We start from the raw sequence: 20,706 nt of genomic DNA, 5'->3' as shown, positions 1-20,706 counted from the left end.
AAGGTGGTTTCTGCTTTGTAACCGAGCGTCTGCTAACACCAATGTGAAAGTCAACAGGGGATTTGGCTCTGCGTCAGGGAAACCTCCCCAGAGCTAGCCTGATCAGCCCGACGCTTTGTAAGGACGGAAGCTTTGTTCACCTCCAGCCTCCTATTCTTTTATTGTTATTATTTCTTAATTTTATATAAATGCTGCAGCGTTATCTCTATACTAAAAGCATCCCTGTCGTGGTCCAAACCTGTGGCTGTGCCATTGGGCTTGGTGCGCGCAGGCTCTGCTCACCCCTCTGAGCTGCTAAGGGGACAAACATGCCCCAAAAGACAAGCTTGTGGCAGCAAGCCCACCAAAAGGGAAAGGAAGGGTCCTGCCAGGCATTAAAATGCCAAAGAGGACAAAGAGGCAGATGATCACCTCTGCTTAGCGGTCTTCCAGGCTGGCAGCATTCCTCACCCTCTGCTGGGTAGTGCTCAGGCAGGTGTGAAACCCATTCCTCCCCCGAAAACACCAAGGAAGCGGGTTTTTGCTCTGATCTTCCCCACTGGGTGCCCCATCCATCAGCAGAAGAAGGGAAACACATTAAGCAGCAATGGGAGCCTTTGGGAAAGTAATTTATGGCCTATCAAACGCAATGATTACAGCACAGGCCACCTCTGCAACCCACATTTCTGCAGCTGCCTGGGATTAAGGCAGCCTGCAGACACCCTTCAGCCCTCCGCTCGGTGTCAAGCTCAGCTCATTTTTCCTGGTGATCCCTCTCGATAACCCCTCGGTGGGAAGGGTTTGTGCTCCAGCTGGCTGCTTTTTAGGATCGTTTTGCCCAGCTCCATCAGCCCGATAAGGCTCTCGCTGCTCGGGCGGCTGGGTCCTGCCACCTCTCCTTATCACCTCCAGCACGGGCAGGCTGCTGCGGGCAGCCCCCGAGATAAGCACATGTGCTGCAGTCAAAGATGAGGCATGACAGCAGAAAGCACAGCTGGGGTCTCATCCAGCTGGGCAGGGCAGAGAAAACCACATCACCGGGCAGCTCTGCGTGTAGCGGTTTGGCTGGTGAGGAACACGGAGAAGAGACAAAGAGCAAGGCAGGGGCGAGCTGGTTTGGGGCAGCGAGCTGGTGCAGTCACTCCAGGGTTGCAGAGGTGCCTGGATTTGGTTTCCTGCTCGCTCCCTATCAAAGCAGGCCATGGATGGCCACAATGCCTCCTTGCCCAGTCTCCTGTGCAGAACGAGTGGCCCAAAGTCAGTGACCCGCTGGTTTCAGCATGGGAATTACAGAGGCCAGGAACCAGCCACTTCAAAATACAAACTTATCTTTGTGCTTTCATCACATTTTTAGGTGGTGACATGGTTTTTGTTGTTATGTGGTATTTGCCCTAGAAATTGGTAAAGGTGAGAGATGTACAGTGGTCTGAATTAAACTCTAATTAGAAAGTTTGTGAATAAAAACCAAAATGGCAAGCCCGGATCAATGCAGCCCCTGTAGTTCAACCACCGCAGTACCTCCTAGCCCTGCTGCTGAACCTCCACTTCTGCAAACCCCAGACAAGCAGGGACAAGGGCTGAGCAGCAGCCCGAACACAATTTTCTCCTGGGTTTGCCATTTTGGAGCAATTCCCCAGGTTTTGCTTTCTTCCTGCATATATACAACTAGATCGTTCTAACACAGTTACTGGGAGTTTGGTGCACACACCAGCACGTGCAAGCTCCCCACAGCAAGGAGAGAAAATATAATCGCAAAATGATTATTTTTCTCACAGGTTCTTCTATAATACTGCACAGATTGTATGGGGCCAGGCTGTGCTGTGCGCCCAAGAACAGCCCTGAAAGGCTGCGGCAGGGATTGCCCGAGCCTGGGCAGCTCATGGGGCTGCAGAAACCCCGGGGCACTTACAAAAACAAAAAAAAAAGCAAACTCCCCCTAAAAGCTGGAGCCTGAATTTTCAGTGCAGGAAGCATTTGTATTTCACGGCAGTGACTCAATATCCTCTCCAGTGCGGGCGGATGCCGACGGAGAGGCTTTGTCTCAGCAGGGCTGGGAAGGCGACGGGGCCGGGGCAGCGCAGGGTACCACGGTGACAATGACAGATGGCCCCGGTGCCTCCCAGTGCTGCTGCAGCTCCAGCAGCTTGGAGGAGCTCTGTTCCTTCCCAAATGAAGAGAAATTCACAGCTGTAGCTGTATGGCAGCATTCACAAAAACCCGCATACTGGGTCCCCTTTTGGGAAGGGGAGCAAGGGGAGCGTTCACCCCAAGGAGCAGCTCCCGCTGACCACCGGGGCCAGCTGAACAGTGTGGGGCTGTTATGGGACAGTGACAAGGAACAGGAGCTATTTCTGCTCTGCGACCAGATATATTAGAGGTTGCTTTAAAGAAATTTCCTGTTTATGCAGACAAAGGCTGCTTGGGGACAATGAGCAGCGATGCTCGTTGGCAGGAGAGTCGGGCAGCAATCAGCGACTGGACCGCAACGCTGCCGTGCTGGAACAGCCCTCAGCGCCGGTGCTGAAAAGCCTGGCTTCCAGCGAGCACGACTTCGAGTATCCAGAGTTCAGACGAGGACACGACAGCAGCCGGCTACATGATTTGCTGAGCCCCGTTAGGAGCTGGAAAATTACAAGGGCTCGGCTGGGTTGCAGATAAGGGTGCGCACAGAACCGTGCCCGCTGCGACTGCTGGGCATGGTGCTGTGCTGCCCGGTAGGCACGGTGCTGTGCTGCCTGGTGGCTGGGCAGGTCAGAAGGGCTGAAGCAGAGCTTTTTGCAGCTCCCCAGAAGCAGGAGGAGCCGTTTGACAGTCCTGCTACTGAGCAGTAATAAACGGTGCTACAATGCGTGGTTAAAAGCACTCAGCGTACGGATGCGTGAGCCCATTTCAATGCAAGTCACTGTAAGTGGTAATACAGATATTAAAAAAAAAAAAGGTACTGCAGACAATTCCCAATCCATTCTCAAGACTGCTGTCAACATTTCTCCAAAACAGGTCAAATTTACTACAAATTCTGGAAAGGAAGCTGGGTCGTAACCCAGTTATTTTGTGTTTGTTTGCACTATTTCTAAACGATTCCTTCTGCACCGCCATCCACAACAGTTGCACCAATTTAAAGGCCAATCTCAGCCAACGGCTTTATCATCAGCAGGGCTTCTGTGCTGACGTCTAAGCGTGCCTGCTCCTGAACTGGCATCTAAATTGGTTCTCGGTGTCAGACAGACATCAGCAACCCTCACGATATGAGACGAGGCGGACATTTCATTGAATTCCCTGCCCCTGAACAAGGAGCACTGACTGCAGTTTGCTTTCAGCTGGCCTTGGGAAGCCCTGCCTGACAAACCAGGGTGGCACCAGCCAGCTGAGGCCACAAACCCTCTGCTCTGTGAGCAGGAGCGGCCGTGGATGCTCCCCTGGAATGAAGCACGGAGGAACGAGCACCCGGGGCTGGTGCGCTCTGACCTGCTGCGTATCTGCTGCTCACCGAGCGGGTGCAGTGGGTGAGCTCAGGCAGCTGCTTCCCCGAGATCTGTGCTGGTCACACCTGCAGCACCTGCCGGAGGTGATCAGCAGGTATGTGCAGCGCTGGTGTCATGCGGGATAAACCCAACCCGCAGTGCCCTGCACCCTGTGGGACACCACTGCTGAGCTGCCCGGGAGGACAGAGGGGCTCGTCTCACCCCCAGCAGCCACCAAAACTCACCCCGGGGCAGCTGGTCATTGCAATTTAAGGCCCCCAGACTGATCACTGGGCTTGACCCCCCAGCTGAGGCTTTGCCTTGGCCCTCCAGGCACAATGGGATCCATCGGGTATCGGGGTCGGAGGTGGGAGTGCCATCACCCGCTGAGAAGATGCAACAGGCGTCTGGGGAGAGAAACTCTGCAGCCATCCAAGCTGGAGAGGTTCAGTGGAGCTCAGGGAGCTGCAGCAGTGGGAGCAAGAGCAGGATTCAGCCACGGAGGCATTGGCACAGAGCAGCAGCATCACAGACTGCCTGCTTGGAGGGCCGGGGAGCAGAATCCAGCCTTGTCCCAGCTATGGCAAGGTGCTTGGGCTCAGAGGCAGTGCCCGTTCATGGGAGCTGAAGCACTGCAGGAGACATTTATCAGCCTTTTCACATCGTGTCGCTTGCCAGATCCTTCAGATGTGCTGGATGCCATTAGCAGGGGTCCCTGCACAGCCCCGGGGGGCCCCAGGAGCCACCCCAGCAGCGCAGGGTCCCCGCTGCTGGCTGGGAGGTGCTGGCAGCACCGGGGCTCAGCCCATGGATGCCATCTGCCGTTCAGACAGCATTGAGAGGAGGAAGGGAAACCACCCAGCACTGCTCAGCCCAAACATGCATAATGCTGGCTCCCGGTCAAACCAACCCCACAAACGTCGGGTGCCGCTGATTCACCTCCCCGCTCCCCAGCCTCGGCGCACGGTCACCTCTCCATCACCTGGAGGGCAGGCACGGCTCTGCTGTCAACCAAAAGCAGGGGATCTCCTGCAGCCTCCCCTCTCCCGCAGCAGTAGGAGCTGCAGGACTCACGGTGCCGGTGTGAGAACCACCGGGGGAGAGCCGTCATCCTCCCACTCGTGTCTGCCAGCAGGCTGGAAGCAGCGAACGCTGCCGTCGAGCTGCAGCGCTACTGGGAAGGCTTGGAGGATTTCCCCTGCTCCCGGAGGGAATCTCAACCCACGGGAAAGGGGCCTGGGATTTCCCACAGCCAAGAGGAGCCAGGGAAGGGATGCTTGTTCTCGGAGGAGGCTGGCACGAAGGTGGCTGTTGCTGGAGTCCCACGGTGGCTTTAAATAACCCGGTGCTCAGCAGCCTCAGAGCCTGCCTTGCGCAAAGCCGGGTCCCCCCGTCCCCACAGCCCTGAGGATGAGCCCCAGGGAAGGCCAGCAGCAGCAGGGGAGCCCAGGAGGGGCTGGGGGCAGGAGTGGGGTGGACAGAGCCACTTTTAGGGTGCAATGTGAGCACTGCAGATGGGCAGGACACTCATATCCATCTCTGCAATCAGGTCGCTTGCAGAGATGGAGATGAGTGACCCCGTGGCTGTGCTGTGGGACGAGGCTGGACCTCGGGCACCAAAAACTGACCCAGCGGGGCCGCTCCGAGGTGATGCTGCCCCACAGGCAGAGCCCAGCACGGGGACAGGTCACCCCGAGCTCTCACCCTAACTCTTGCCACTGATCACGGATCCCTCTCATCTCACCTTCCTGCTGCTGGTGCCTCTCCGAGCTCACACAGTGCTGGTAGGCAGCGAGCGGTGCTAGCACAAGGGGAAAAAAAAAAATCAAGCCACCAGCTGCAGAGGTCCCCGGGTGGGCGTTAGCTGGAGCTCGGCACAGCGGAGACGTGTGGGAAGTGTCTGAAACCTCAGCAGCTCCCTGCCCGGCCACAGCCCGTGGGGAAAAGTGCACCCATGTGGGAGCAGAGCCCTGTAGGGCGACCTGATGGTGGCCGGAGAGGGTGCAGCTCTGGGGATGTGCTTGGGGTCGGTTTGGGAACCAGAGCTTGGGGTTCACAACAAAGGAGGCTGCCCTGCACCAGCTCCTTGCTCTGCTGCCAGCTCGGAGAGCTCCTTCCCTCCCTCTCTGAATGCTCGGCACATCTCCAGCTCTGACAACCGACCAGCTCCCCCCCGCCTCGTCCCCAGCCCCTGACACCTCTTCATTAAGTCCTGCAGCGGGTTTATTCCCACAACGCTGCTTTGTCTGCCTCGCTCCGCAGCCTTTCTGGGAGGGGGGGGAGAAAGCGAAGGATCAGCCCCCAGCTGTGCTGCAGCCAGACAAAGGCGGGGGATTCCTCCTCCCCTCGCTCCAGCCTCACAAAGACACCGGACCCAAGCCCCAGCCAGCGATAACCGGGGCTGGTGCGGGAGCAGGGGAGTGGGGCGAAGGCTCCCTCCCTTCCTCCAAGCCCCCTCTCCTCCAATTTTCACATTTTTAGGAGTGTTTCATGGGGTCAGGAGGCAGCACCCTGGGGATGCACTCACTGGGGTGCTCTGGGCTCCTTCCCAGCCTGGACAGAGCCACACGTCGGGGCTCAGCTCCCTCGCTGGGGTTTGTGTTTGCAGCCTCCCCGATGGGAACGGGGTGGCAGCACCATGGATGGGAACATGACAGGGGACAGGCTGGTTGTACTTCGGCAGAGACAAGCAGGTGGGATGTAAATAATTAGCGAGCAGGTTGTTCGCTCCGCAGTCGGTGCTGTTCCCCTTTTATCTCTGTGCCACGGCGCTTGGAGATCAGAGAGGGAGAGGGCTTGGAGCTGACAGCGCCGCGCTTCAAACGCAGCCTTCGCCTTGCTGCTTCCCAGCACAGCCCCAGCACCCACGGCAGGGCCCAGGGGGACAGCAGCCAGGGGACACCGGGGGCACAGACAGCCCTGACCCCTGCCCTTGTCCCCAGGGGGCTCAGGGCTGGGAGGCAGCCCCGGTGCCACGGCAGCGGCAGCCGCACGGTGTCCCCCGTGCTCTGTGCTGCCTGCAGAGCCTGTGCCAGGCAGGGTCGCCCCCAGGACCCCCACGGTGCTCTCAGGTCAGGAACTGTCCCCAGAGAGGGATGGGGCATGCTGGAAATATAAAGGGATGCCCAAGCAGGGATGCATCCCTGGAAATATCAAGGGATGCCCAAGAAGAGACGTGTCCCTGGAAATGCCAAGGGATGCCCAAGCAGGGACGTGTTGACCTCAGCCACAGCTGGCCCCATCTCCCCCTTTTTAGCCCTGAACCCCCCCTCATCACCTAATCACGGCAGAGGGTCCTGGCCCAGCCCTTAGCACAGACCGGGCTCGTCCGAGAGCTCTTCTGGAGACAGCTTTTAATGAGGCAGCTGCTACAAGCTGGAGGTGTATCCCGGCGGCTCGAGCCCTCCCTCCAACTGCCCGGGAAGGACGAACCCAAAGAGGGAGCGGTGCCTGGGGGCTGCTGGCCGTGGGACCTGGGTTTTTTTGTCCTCACCCCTGGAACAAGGCTGTCACCAAAGCCACTGCCTGGCCCCGGGGGCAGGAGAGGGCTCCAGCTCCAGCAGCAGGGCTCGGTTCTGCTCCTTTCTCTCGGGAGCGAACAGCAGATCCCAAATCACTGGAGGAGCCAAAATCCAGGCTGGAACTGAGCAGGTTGAGGCCACCTCTCCGTGAACCCCTGCGAAGGCGTGTTAGTGCCATTCCTGTGCCAAAGGTAAGGGCCAGCCTCTTGCCAAAGCAGTCCTTTGGGCATTTCGCCCTCCCAGGAGCACTGGCAGCCCCGTGCTCCGGCTCCTGGCAAAGTGACAGTGAAATGCTACGGGTGCGCAGGGAAAGCCTTGCTACGAAGGCAAAAGAACGATCCCCTCAGCCTGGCTGCGGGTCCAGGGTTTCCCTCGCTGCAAACCACGGGGATCTGTGCAGGGAAGCACGCACGGACCCCAGGGTGCTCCGAGGGCATCGCGTCCCCTCTCCCTGAACCGCCGCGGACCGGGCTGGGTTCTCCTGACCCCCAAACACGTCGCCTTCGTGGTGGGTCAGGGTGGCAGCAGGGAGATGCTTGCCCAGAGCCCTTCCTGCTGGCAGGACACGGCACACACCAGCGCTGCGAGCGGTCCCTTCACCTGGATTTCCCCACGGGGCTCTGCAGATGACCAAGGGGGACCCTGGCCAAAATCTCCTTCCCTCTGCGGGGCCCAAACAGCAGCACCCAGGAGGGATGGGAACAGCAGCTTCAGAGCAAGGCTGGTGTCAGCCTCCAGCAGGCTCCTGGGGCGGCTCAGGCGATGCTCACGCAGCTCAGCACCACCAGGAGCCGGCCCAGCACCAGCAGGGAGCAGGGTCCCCAAATCGGGGCAGGGCTCTGTTAGGAATCGGAGATGCAGAGGGCTTCCACCGCGTTGCTCAGCCCCTGGCTCACCCCGCCGACCGCCAGCAGGCAGTTCCTGACCACGATGCTGGAGCAGGCGCAGCGCGGGGTGGGCATCGGGGGCAGGCTCTCCCACTTGTTCTTCTCGGGGTGGAAAGCCTCCGCCGACTCCAGGACGGTCGGCTGGTTCCCTGGGGACACAAAGAGAGGGAGGAAGCACCAGCCGGCATCCCGAAATCTGCATCTGTACCCCGAAGCCCATCCCCTTATGGGGTCCTTTCCCCCTGCTCCCCGCTCGGTAACGACACCCCCCGACCCCCAAGTGTCACCGCTGCCCCCAGCACCTCACCTAGCCCCCCAGCCACGACGACTCTGCCTTTCAGGTAGCCGGCCACGAAGTCTGCTCGCCTTTTCTTCAGGTAGAAGGAGCGCTCCATCTTCATCCAGCCGCCTGGGACGGGACAGACGGGCATGGCAGAGCCACTGATCCTTGGGAACCCCCCCGATTCCCGAGCCTCCCACCTCCCTGTGGACGTGCAGTTGCACCTCGGGGTACCAAAACCCCGTGACACGGTGCTCAGCTTCCTCACCACCTTGCACCAGGGAGGGAGCTGCCAAACCCAGCAGCTGCTGAACCCCTCTGGCCCGTGGTTTTTTTTTTTCCCTTTCTTCCTTCTCTCGTTATCCCAGACTGCAGACGGGGTTCAACGCCCAAAACACTCAGCAGATGAGAGGTTCTGCTCTCCTCCCAACCCCAAACCCCCACCGCCTGCCTCCCACCCGGGACAGCCCCACCTTGCTCGATGTCAAACACGTCCACGGTCCTCATGAATTTGGGCTGCCGGTAGAGCCGGCCCTGCCGCAGGCCCCCGAGGCTGAAGAGTTTGTCCTCCGTGGGCACGAAGCTGGAGAAGGCTCTTTTGTTGGGGATGTTGGGAAACTTGGTCCACGATCGGGTCTCGGTGTCGAACACCTCGAAGGCGTTGATGGCGTACTTGGACTGCCTCCCGCCTGGGTGAGGGGATGGGAAGAAAAGGGATGAAAGGAATGGGAATGGGGAGAAAGGGATGAAAGGAATGGGAATGGGAAGGAAGGAGGGGATGGTTGGCTTGGCCAACGGCACCAGCAGGACCCCGGGGATGCTCCTGGGGCAGGCTGAGAGCAAGTGAGCTGCCAGCTGATGCCACCCTCACATCCTAAATCACCTGGAATGAGGGCTGCTGAGCCTGGCACCTTGTCCCCCTCGCATTCCCTCTCTTTGCGCTGCAGCTTGATGAAATTAAAGCACTTCATTTCCCCGTGCGTCACACCCGCCGCTTCCCTCGGTGCCGGCAGCCGCGGGCAGGGAGCGCAGGCAGGTGTTTGGTATGCGCCCGTTTAATCAAGACAAACGCACAGCAGAGAAGGGCTGGGCGCTGGGGGAGCCTTTGCAATTCAGATGAGTTCAGCACCGGCCCCGCTCCCGATGGAGCAGGAGAGCCGAGGCAGCTGCCACCGCGGCCGCCAAGGACCTGCTTTATTCTCCCAGCGATCAGAGGCAAAGGAGAGCAGCTGTTCTCCGCTCGGATGCTCCCCGTGCCTCTGAAAGCAGAGCCTGTGCTCGCTGCTGGGCCCCCAGACTGTTTGCTAGCAGCAAACAAACAGCAAAATAGATCAAAAGAGCCTTTTTCTGGTAGCACCCTAAAGACAGCCGGTGCTGCCTGGTGGTTTGAGCCGTTGGGGCTGCTGGGTTGATCCCAGCTCTGTGCGTTTGGCTGTGAGCTAACGGCAACGCTTCCCTGCCGTGGTTCCCCTTTCTGTAAGGCTGAGGAAAACTGCTCCCTGTAACGGGCTCGGTCCTGCACTCCCCAGAGACAGCGGGACCTTCCCTGTCAAAGGCTGGCTCTGGAAGGCGAGCAGTTCTTGGGTGATGTAGCACGGACAGAAGTGGTTTCACTCAGTAGCTCAGTCCCAGGACTGCAAACCGAGCAGGGAAACAACGGGGGGCATCGCCCTGGCACGGAGCTGCTGCAGGATCTCTGAGCTCCTGGGGAATTCAAGGCACGTGGGCTCTCTCTAGTGCTTGCTGCGGAGGTGTGAACACAAATCCCGAGCCCACGCCAGCCCCACGTAGATCTTACCCAGCACGTAGATCTTGGTGCCTCGCAGGAAGGAGGTGGCCGCGTACCTGGGTGTGGGCATGGCCGCCAGTGACACCCAGATGTCCTTGAGCATGTCGTAGTGCTGCAGGTAGTTGTGCGGCCGCAGGTCGCACCCCATCCCTCCGGCCGCATAGACTCTGTAGTCTGGACAGGGCCAAGAAGCAAAAAGAAAAAAAAAAAGCACAGAATTATTATATTGGTTTGAAACAGCCCCGTGCAAGTGTACACATCGTCACACCGTGCCCCCAACCCCACTGGGACTTGCTCACGGGACTCCTCATCCCCTCCCGCAGCACCCAGAGCCCTGCTCCTGGCACAGCCCCTTGGAGGGGACAGGGACATGGAGCCGAGGATGGTGTTGGCACCCCTGGGTGCTGTGACAGTGCTCGGGGTGCAGGGAGGGTGGAAGCCGCAGGGCCCTTTGCTCCCGAGCCTTTGGGCAGGAGCAGGCAGGTGTAAGCCTGCGTCCCCTTCCCTTTGGTAACATCATTTCTCCCTTTCTTCCTTTGCCCTGCACACCCAACAAGGGGAGGTTACAGCACCGCAGCAAACCCAGCACCTCTCTGCTGCTGCCTTCACCCCACAAGCTCTGGGTCAGGATGTGACCCAAACTGGAAGGGCTGGAGCCCAAATACCACACTCAAGCTGCCTGTTCCTCTCTGAGTTGGTCACGTCAGCAGCAAAGTTGGCTCCCCAGAACAAAACCCTACTGGCCACGGCATCCACGTTATCTCCTTCAGCAAGCACGGCACCCTACAAAGCTCAGGAGATAGCGACAGTGGCCCTACAACAACGCAGCTGGAAAAGCAGAGACCCAGTGCACGGCTGGAGGATTTGGGGAGCTATTTCTGCTCCCGGCCCCGCACACTGGATTGGCCCCTCCACATCGGTCAATAGGCAAGCTCAGAGAGAAAATCACCTCCAAGATGGTAAATATTATTTTTAAATAATCCTTGACAGCAGCTTTCAAAGCCGCTTAAGCAAACAAACGGAGCAGCTTGCAAAGAGGCTGCCCAGAGATCGGGCTGGTGACCCAGGAGCGCCGGGAAGCTGCCTGGCCTCAAAGCACGGCACAAGGCGCTAAAGGAAATCAATGCTCCACATCTCTGCTTATAAATTAAAAAAAAAAATGAGATGGGCTGATAAAGGCAGAGCCCTGCAGGCATTTAGCAGCGTGTGTTTAAGGCTGTGGTTAAGCTCACGGAGGGGAGCTGGCAGAAGCCCTCAGGAGCCCAGGTGCTTCCCTTTCTCGTGCACTGATCTGAGCCCACCGCTACGAAGCTGACCCCTCTGCCTGGTTCTGGGTTTGGACCAGAGACGTGTCCTCAGGTTAAAGCTGGTCTACAGCTCAGACACCTGCACATCTCCAGCTCCACGGCTCAGCCTGGGGCTCTCCCAGCTCTGTGCACCCGCTCAGCTCCCCCCCAGTCTGGGACTCAGGCAGAAGTAGACCTGAACTGGCTGCAAAGCCCTGGAGGAGTTCAGCTCCAGACCCTGGAGCTTGGACCTGCCCGAAATCCAGCCAGCTACCTGCATGAAATCCAGCCAGCTACCTGCATGAAATCCAGCCAGGTACCTGCACTTGTGGCTCCGGGGCAGAGCTGAGCACTGCATTAGGCACCAAGAACAGCCTGCTGCCTTCAGCAGGTGGGATGGAACACATGGGTCTCAACCTCTACCAGCATAGAAAAGGTTTTGGGGGAAAAACACAACCTTGTGGCATTGCCCAGAGAGCTTCTGGGCCTGGTGCAAGGAGGGATGCTGCCCCCCCCCCAGCAGCCACCCCCCAAACCTGGAAGGATGCATCCAGAACCAGCCCCCCCTTGCCTTTTGCCGTCACCGAGATGCCCATGGCCGCTTCCCTCAGTGAGTTCCTCTTCTTCCACTTGCCCTCGTCCACGTTGTACATCTCCACTATCTTCAGCGGCGTCTGGTTCACGCCGACCCCCCCTATCACCATGATCCTCTTGCCCAAGGTGGCCACCGCCACCCCGGCCCTGGCTGTGGGCATGGGGGGCAGCGCCGTCCACTGGTCGGCCTCGGGGGAGTAGACCTCGAAGCAGTCCATGGGGACCCCGTTGTCATCGCAGCCCCCGATGGCAAACACTTGCCCGCCAGCCTCCACCAGGGTGGAGTAGACCCTGCGGCTGGGCAGCGGGGCCAGGGTTTTCCACTGGAAATCTCTGCTGTTGGCGACCTCCATGGCACCAGCATGGGTTCCCTGCCCGCGGGGAGGTGCCTAGGCTGCAAAACAGAGCGGAGAGGTGCAGAGGCATGAAGCGTGGTCACCATCCTTCCCCTGACAGAGCTGCAGGCAGCCAGGAGCAGAGCAAAGCTCCCCAAAACCACCGCATCTGCACCATAGCCCCTCCGTCCCCCCGGCACGGCGCGGCACCCCGCGGTACCTTTCAGTGCGTCTCCATCGATCCTGCAGCTCCCGGTCTGCCTCAGCAGCTCACGCAGAGAACGAGCCTAAAAATAAAACAAAACAAAAAGGGGGAGAAAAAAAAAAAAAAAGGCAGGGGAGGTCGGAGTCAGTTTGTGATCCTGCTCCCTGAGCATCCCCGCCCCCAAGCGACGCTCAAGCTGAGGAGGCTGCAAGCTGTCTGCTCACTTCCTCGGCTGCCTTCCTGCCTGCTCGGGAACTTTTCCTTGCGTCCTCCTTTTCTCTGACCTGATTTCTCCTCCTGACCCTTGGCTGCGTCTGCCCACACACGCTGGGACACCCTGCTCCTGCCCCCACCCCGGCTGTGAACAGCGACCACCAGCGCTGGCCCCCCCCAGCCCTGACCGGGGTCCTGCCAGCAGCACTAGGGCAGAGGCACCAGCCCTGATGCACACCTTTTTATTTTCTCCCTCTTCTCCCTTGGAACGGCCGTTAAGCGATGCAGATGAGATTAATTAGTGCAGGAAAGCAGAGAGAGAGCAAACGGGAGGGAACAAAAGCAGCTGCTCGCGCGGCGTGGCAGAAGGTGCATCCTGCACCGAGCATCTCCACCTTGGTTGTGCAACCAGCGTGGGCCAGAAACTGCCCTTCAGACACCAGAGGGGTTGTGGTCACCCTGTTTTAATCTCTCCTGGCACACACATCTGGGGACAGGAGAGCAGGGTAGGAGCTTGCTGACACCGCAGGCACGCTCCTGGCAGGGCATTTAGACACTGTCCAAGCATCCTGCCCCAGCACAGCACAGCCCTGACCCCTCCCCACATTGCTGCACTCTAGGACGGTGCCGTTCCCTCTCGGTCCCCTTTGCAGACCCCTGAGATTTTCCCTGAGGATGCTGCAGCCCCATGGAGCCCGTCCCTGCTGACAGGAGCTGCCCGGTGGTGGAGCAGGGCTGGCTGCCCCCATTTCTGCAGCCCGGGGTCTGGAAGCCCCTGGAGCTGATGTTTGTTCCCAAACCCTCTTCTCTGCCTCCTGGCTGACAGCCAGCAGATCTGCTGGGGGGCATTTTGTATTTATTCTGACACAGCACGGTGGATGAGCTACAAAGCAACTTGGACTCTCCCAGCTAAGATACTTAAGCACAAACAAAGCAACAAATTGTTATGGTTCTCTTTTTTTTGGGGGGGCAGACTCCCTTCTCCCACAAGAGACAGCCAGACCCATCTCCTACTGCTTCATTTAGACCCGAGAGGACACGAGTGGGCCTCCAGCCCCATAACCTGCCTGCCCTGGGACCAAGTTGTGGCTGCCCCACACCTCGCCTTGCTGCTCAGCTTCCTCCTCCAGCCCTGGCCACGGCTCCCCTCCGACAGCCGGAGCCTGTAGCATAGCAACAGCCACCTACAGCCGCCTTTCACCACATTTCGGGTGAGCTGGGTGGGGATCTGGGTGCTTTGGGGGACCACAGCACCGGGGCAGAGCTCCCTGCAAGGATCAGACCCCGCATCCCCATGCGTGCAGCACACTGGGGTCACCAAATCTTCCTCCTACAGCTCCGCGCCTGCTGCGCCCACCTCCAAGCAGGGAGATGGACGTGGCCCTTGGGTATCTCAGGCATCACCATAAGCTCCTCGCCGCCTGCTTTGCCTCGGGGCACAGCCCACAAGGAGCATCTGACCATGTCAGTTCCTTGATTTTCCCCTGAAAGTGTGAATTAGAGGACAGCGATGGAAAAGGATCAGCAGGTCTCAGACAACTGGATGGAGATCCATCAAAATCGCTTCACTTACCAGCCCGAGCTGGCACAAAACCCGATCAATTTAAGCGGGGCTGATGGAGAGATTCTTGTTTATTTGAACGTATTCCCCCAAATAAATTTCACTAGCCAGCCGAGCGTTATGTGTTGCATAAAGAATTCGGTTCATCACACACAAACACTTCTTGGGATGCGAGCCCCCAGCAGCAGGACCCGGCGCAAGCACATGCGCACAGCCCCGGCACCGCGGGGGCCACGGTACAAAGGAACACAAAGCAACAATCAAGAGCAGCAGCGAGTCACGCCGTGCTTTGCATCCTCCCAGCAGCTGAAGAGAAAGGGGCAAGCAGCAGATGAGACCGGCAGCTGTTGTCCTCCATCCCTGCAGTACCTTGTCCTCTGATGTGCATCGCTGCCCGCAACCGGATCAGCTCGGGGATTTTTTGCCCTGGCAGTTTAAGCAGCTCCGGACCAGGGCTTTCATGAATAATTAATATTTTTTTTCTCTCCAGGTGAATTTTCATGCATTGCCGTGGACAAATTCAGCACGGTCCAGCAAATTAGGAAAGCAGAGCCAGCTCCTGTTTCCAGGAGCGTGTCAGATTTGCATTCTGACCTCCAATAAATCATTCTCCTGCCCTGTCCCTCAATTTCTTCAACTGCAAAGTGCAGTCCTGGGATGAAACACGTCACTCAAACGCCTGACAAAAGCAGAACCTCACTGCTGCTGCCAGACAGCTCCTCTGCTGTCATTACAGATATCCAAATCTCGAGCATAATTTTCTAACTGGTCCTTTTTTAGCAAGGCATTGCCTAAAAAAATCTTTTCCAGCATATTAGCACACAAAGACCAGGAGTTAGATTCAGACTTGGGGGTGGGTGAGCATTTCTATTGGGTTCCCTGTGAGAACAGGCAGAGCAAAGACCTGCAAATTCATCCCAGCTGTGGTCCCAGACAGCTGGAACCGGGGCACCCGGAGAGCCACCACGCTTAGCAGCGTCGGTGCAAAGCCCTGCCTGAACCCAGCTGCCTTGCAGTAAGGATTCTCTATTATTTTATGCTCTTAAAAGAAAATCGAGGTCAGTCTGAAGCACTACACCTGCACCCTTTGTCTTCAGCTGCCCAGCATCACCCGCTACCTCACTGGAAAGCATCACTGGTGCCGTGCTGTGGGAGCTGGGACTTGCCAAAATGTGCTGCCCAAACGCCCGGCGCGCTGCAGCCACGTTCTCCTCCAGGGCAGAGGGAATTATCACTTAATTATACCCAACAAATCAGAGGCATTACCGTGTTTTTCCTAAATGACTACATTAGAATCCAAATGAATGGTAATTGCTTTCCTATCAGAGGAGATGGCAGACGGAGCTGAGCCCCCACCAGGGCCCGCTTTAGTGGCATTTATTACCTCCAACGATTTGTGATTTAGAGACCAGGCTGTGCTGAAAGTGCCAAAGTGATGAGCTGCCCTGACAGGGTAGATCTTGTCGCTGAACCCGGCGCTGCTGCCTGTGGCTGCTCGTGCTCTCTCCCCTGTATCATCTCCCCAGGACTCAGCAGCTTTTATGCTCCAGGTTTGGATTTCCTCGGCTGGGGAGGGCGAGCACCAGGCCCAGCTGGAGCTGAAATCCCCACCCTGCATCCAACAGGCTTTTCTCCAGGGCGATACGCTCCCCTGAGTGTTGCACTGCAACTCGCTGCGTAAGCGCAGGGTGAAAAGGCAGCCTATTTACAGCTCTCCAAATTGAAGGAAGTGCAAAAAGGCCTCGGAGCCACTCCCAAACCTTCTATTTTTAATTCTCATAGGCACCCTCAGACATCATCACACCCTCCCCATGCCTCACAGGCACATGCCCTCCACCCAGGGAGGAACAGACAGAGACCCCCAACCTTACACAGCCCCCAAGCAGACAGGACCCGCTATTTACTGATCGGGTGTGATGCCAGCCCAACCTGCTCCAAAGAACCTGGAGCCCCTGCACAGCCCCAGGAGCAGCCCTCTGCTGTGCCTGCTCCATTCCCTCCCACTCCTCCCCTCCTTTCAGGGATGCCCGAGATCCAGGTGAACACCACAAACGTCCTTGGCATCCTTTTGCGGCCACGCTCGAGTCTCAGCTCCGCTGCCATCAGCACTGACCCCCAATTTCTGCAGCTGGACCCAGCGACCTGTCAAACCCAGGGCCCCTCCACAGCCCGCAGGAGCCGTGCGCCCAGAGCATCACCGCTCCCCGCACCGCCTCCACCTGCCAAACACCCACGTGCTCCTCGCTGTCACCACGAGCAGGTTAAAACAAAGATGCAGACAGGGAAAGCTATCGGAGAGATTGCTCCCCGCTGAGAAAAAGCTCTCGTACTCACCCAGCTGCCATGCCAGAAAAGCCCTGGGCAGTCGTGCAGCGTGCCAGCCAGCGTGAGAAAAGGAAGGGGATGCAAAGCTGGGCTGAAACCAGCCTGTCTGCCAGCCCCCCAGCCCCTGCGGGGATTATTCTCAATGCACGGGGGACTGGCGTCACAGGAGAGGCAGGAACAGGGGCAACAATGAGCTGGAAATAGCACGCGAGCACCGGGAAGGAATCACAGCTCCTGCTCCTCAGCACCACGCAGGAGTCAGCAGCTTCAGCTCAGCGCTGCCTTGGCTGCCTGCACTCTATTAAATAAAGAGCAGGGAGAGATGACACAGCACAGGCTGCGATGAAGACAGTGAGAAGGAGATGATTCAGGGCAGGGAACCCACTCCTGACCCAAGGAACAGTCACGGAGTAAGGCCAGGAGCAGGCAGGAGGGGGCACGGAGGAGGCTGATGGAGATGCCCTGGAGTTTCCCCAGCTGCCGGGATGGGGACGGGGCAGCTGCCAGCCCTGGTCCCCCCGTGTCCCTGTTCTCCCATCCCCACATCCAGGCTTTGGCAATATTCAGCTGCTTTCCTGCTCCTCGGGCACAGCACCCAAGGCACAGCTCGGGTGAGAACGGAGGGGAAATGCAGCGGGGATTTCCTCGATGCTGTTTCCAGCCACCCTGGAAGACAGCAGGACGCAGAGCAACCCGAACAAAGGCAACGTGGAAAAGTTTCAGACGTGGGAGCAGCATGTAAACCTGGCTGTTAATCACCGTAATTGAAGGGAGCTGCTTTTCCTCTAGAAGCACATAAATGTCACGGTGTAATCGCCCTCTGCATTGGCAGATAAACATCAGCACCGCGGGAGGAGGCCCCATCCCTGCACAGCCTCTGCTGCACAAAATGCCTCCTTGCTCCAGCAAAGACAGGAAACATGACGTTTATGGGGTTGGGTGTCCCGGGAAGCTCCTGGGCCACATTTCCCACTTTCAGCACCCAGACAGGAGCCCTGAACCCCTCCGTCCCCATCCTTTGCTCCTCCACCTGATCACAATCAGGTTCACAGCAGCCCAGCACCCCAAAAACCCTTCCTACAACCACCCAGAGGGCTCAGCACCCACGCAGGCACGGCTCTCACCACGTCCTCACTGGTTATTCACATCCCCGAACAGGGCCTTTGGAAGAGTCTGGCACCTTTGTGTCCCTCCAGCCTGGGAGAAGCCCAAGTTTCCCACCCAAAACCCTCACCCTGCTGCGTGGTCCAGCAGCAACCTGCTCCTTGCTGAGGTCCCCTGCAGTTAGGTGCTGCGTGACCCAGCCTGGTGCCACCCCTGGGTGCCACAGACCCGCACACAGCCTTTCATAAGCTTTGACAGCCCTATTACGGCGCTAGCCCACAAGGTCAGCCATCACCAAGTCTGGGTTTTCAAGCGACTACAACTTTTAAGCAAAAAAAAAAAAAAAAAGACTTCTAAAAACACTGCTGCAAACCAAGGACTCCGGGGCTGCCTTTGCTCCTTCCTCGCTCAGACCCTGGCAGCTGAGGTTTTAAACGGAACACGCCTGAAATTCGCAGCCTGGTATTTCTGACCTCTCCTCACACTGAGTCAAGTTTCCTTTCCATAGTAACAGCTACCCAGAAAAATAACAACCTAAAAACCCATCGGGTCCCCGTCTTTGCCAATTACCCAGCCAGCAAAAAAAAAAAAAAGAAAAAAAAGAGACTTTAGTTTAGTTTCAAGGAGAGAGCAAAAGCACAGCAATTCTGAACGGGGATTAACGGTACCTTTATGGCCAGCAAAGAAAAAGCAGCAGCACTCAGAGCAGCTCGTTTCATCCCCTCTGGTTCTCAGCATCTCCTTGCAGACAGCCGCGTGTGCCGCTGGAGCTGCCAACAACCTGACCCCCCCCTAGGCTTCACCCCTTCCCCCAGCAGCAGTCCCTCGGGATCATTTTCAGCCTCATCATGCCGAATGCAATTTCCTGAGGTCGGTAACAGGAAGGTGGAGAGGTTGTGGAAGGAAATATTCCCCAGCTAACAACCCAGCGGCTGTAAATCAGAGGGATGGCAGAAGCTTTAGCACGCCATGGGACGGGGAGAGATGTTTCATTTTCTGTCACTTGTTAGCAAAGCAAAGGCATGGAGAGCATCCTTTTTATTTTTTTTTTTTTCCTGAGTGGGAAAAAGATACGATTTGTTTGCATTACATTTTATCTGGAGACAGGGAGTTATCATTTCATCAGGAGAAAATAAAATCTGCCAGCTGGCCCTGGGTGTCCTGCTCCCCGCTGTGTCCTGCGTCCCCTCCCCTCGCCCCCCAACGCTGTCACTGCTCTGCAAGAAGAGCTTCTCCTTTCCATGGGTCAAATACCCCAGATCTTTCCCCAGCCCCGCAGTCCCTCCGGTTGTCTGTACATCTCCCGTTACTCTGAATTTAGGCTGCATCCCTCCGGAGGGAATGCCAAGAGCACCCAGCTCTGCCAGCTGTCGCGGCTCCCAGGGCCTGGCCTGGGAAAGAGGCAGAAAATATCCTAGTGGGAAAACAAAACAAATAAATGGGGAAAAAAAAAATAAAAAAACCAACAGCCTCCTTAAAACCACTTCTTAGGGAGAAAACACAAAATCAAAGCTTCCTTTCTGGTTGCACATGAAAAACCTGGTTTTGTGCTCGGTGCAATCTGCTCTGCCCCACGAGCCCCCCAGCAGCAATCCCCCCCCCAAGATGCTCTACTTACAGCTGGGGACCGCGGTGCTGAGCCCGGGTGCAGCGCGGGGCTCTCCTAAAAACGCTCTCCAACTCCAAGGCAGGGAAGCCCCGATCCTCAGCGCCTCCTCCCGCACGCATCCATCCCTCTCCTCCCCGCAGCCCTCGCTCGCTCAGGGGAAGGAGGACGCCGGCAGGAGCCGGGGGGGCTGCGTGGGAGGGCAGCGAGGAAAGCAGCAGAAATCCCTCGGCCCTACTCGCCTGCCTCCAGGAGACGCAGGACGAGCGGAGCCAGAGTTTTCCCCATCTGGTGCGGCGGCCGGGATCTTCCTCGGTGTCTGCAGCTGGGGGTGTGCGTGCGTGCGTGTGTACACACTGGATTACCAGCCCCATACTTAAGCCTTTTATGGCTCCCCACGCTCGCAGCCTTGTTACAGGATGTTCTGTAACAGCGGCTCCCCCCCTGCCCGCCCTCCGCTGCTGCGATGACAAAACTACCAGAAACTGGAGGGAACGGGGAAAAAAGAGGCAAGAAGGGAGCAGTGGAAGTGCTGCAGAGGTCCCAGGCTGGAGCTGCCCCATGGGGGCTGCCCCCAAGTCCCCTGCTCCAGGCTGCTGGGCTGGGGATGTGGTGTTGGGGAGCCTGGTGCTGCTGCTCGGGGCTGGGGAGCTGAGCCCCTGCTGAGCCCCTGCCATGGCAGAGCTTCTGCTCACCAAATTAAGTCTCGAGGTGTCCAGAAATGAGAACGCTGCAAGATGGGATAAGGACATTGGGACCTTTGGGCCCCAGCCTTCTCCAAAGCAGAGGTTTCCCAGCCTGATGACATCCAGGGCTTTTCTTTCCCTGACCTGCCTCTTTATTCTTTTCCCGAAGGTGATGCAGAATAACTTCAAGTCCAGAAAAAACATTTCTGAGCAAAAGATAAATATCCTTCTTCCAGCAAGCCTTAAAGCTCCTTCCCAGAGGGGCATTCGCAGCTCAGCCCAGCAGATGCTCCCGAGCCTTCAGGACCCTCCGTCAGCTCTGCAAGCCCTCGACATCTTCGGCCTTCAGATGGTGCTGACTGCCCGAGCCCACCCTGCAGAGCTGGAAGGGTCCCATTTGGTCATTTTGGAGGGGCTTGCTCCTTGTCACGGGGGTGACAGTCCCAAGAGGTGGCCACGAGAGGCTCCAGGTTCAGCTCTGTCCTGCAAACCCCTCGGTGCTGCCCCAAGGCCAGCCTGCAGCGAGGCAGCCAAGGTTTGCTCCCGCTGATAGCTCGTGCTGGTCCAGATAAGAAACTATTTTAAAGCAGCTCCAGCCATAAAATAAGAGAAATGAGGAAATCAACAAGAAGTTGAGTCAAACGACTACATAAAAGCAAATTCTCATCCCCTACCAGCTATTTTAATCTCCCGTTAGCTTTCCGATGGGAGGATTCAATTTACATTTAAATAAAAACCTCAAGCACGGGGCCCATCTAACACGAAGATGTTCATTACAAAGGCATTTACCTCTTCAGAAATTTTAAAAGACCTCATTGAAGTGGATTTTAACAGGGGGGCTATTATCAGTCTGGCATTATTGGACAGTTAGTAT

At 57.6% G+C, this 20,706-nt stretch overlaps 1 protein-coding gene across 4 annotated transcripts; it reads right to left on the bottom strand.

Moving 5' to 3' along the window:
- Positions 1 to 6,776: 6,776 nt before the first annotated feature.
- Positions 6,777 to 19,513, bottom strand: KLHDC8A (kelch domain containing 8A). 4 transcript variants are annotated; one of them, XM_068660350.1, is made up of 7 exons: positions 19,159 to 19,513; positions 12,353 to 12,419; positions 11,775 to 12,191; positions 9,927 to 10,091; positions 8,602 to 8,817; positions 8,156 to 8,257; positions 6,777 to 7,997 (listed from the first exon to the last, which is right to left on the bottom strand). In XM_068660350.1, the coding sequence occupies exons 3-7, from the start codon at positions 12,148 to 12,150 to the stop codon at positions 7,804 to 7,806; spliced, it is 1,053 nt and encodes a 350-aa protein (XP_068516451.1). In that variant the 5' UTR covers positions 12,151 to 12,191; positions 12,353 to 12,419; positions 19,159 to 19,513; the 3' UTR covers positions 6,777 to 7,803. The 4 variants fall into 4 exon arrangements, with proteins under 4 accessions (XP_068516451.1, XP_068516455.1, XP_068516452.1 ...); XM_068660354.1 differs by having other exon boundaries at positions 19,389 to 19,502; XM_068660351.1 differs by lacking the exon at positions 19,159 to 19,513 and adding an exon at positions 18,209 to 18,583.
- Positions 19,514 to 20,706: the final 1,193 nt, after the last annotated feature.

This window comes from Anas acuta, chromosome 24 (genome assembly GCF_963932015.1).
Source record: "Anas acuta chromosome 24, bAnaAcu1.1, whole genome shotgun sequence".
Lineage (NCBI taxonomy): Eukaryota > Metazoa > Chordata > Aves > Anseriformes > Anatidae > Anas > Anas acuta.
Note: the sequence above shows the minus strand (reverse complement) of the source record. Positions and strands in the feature narration are given on the sequence as shown.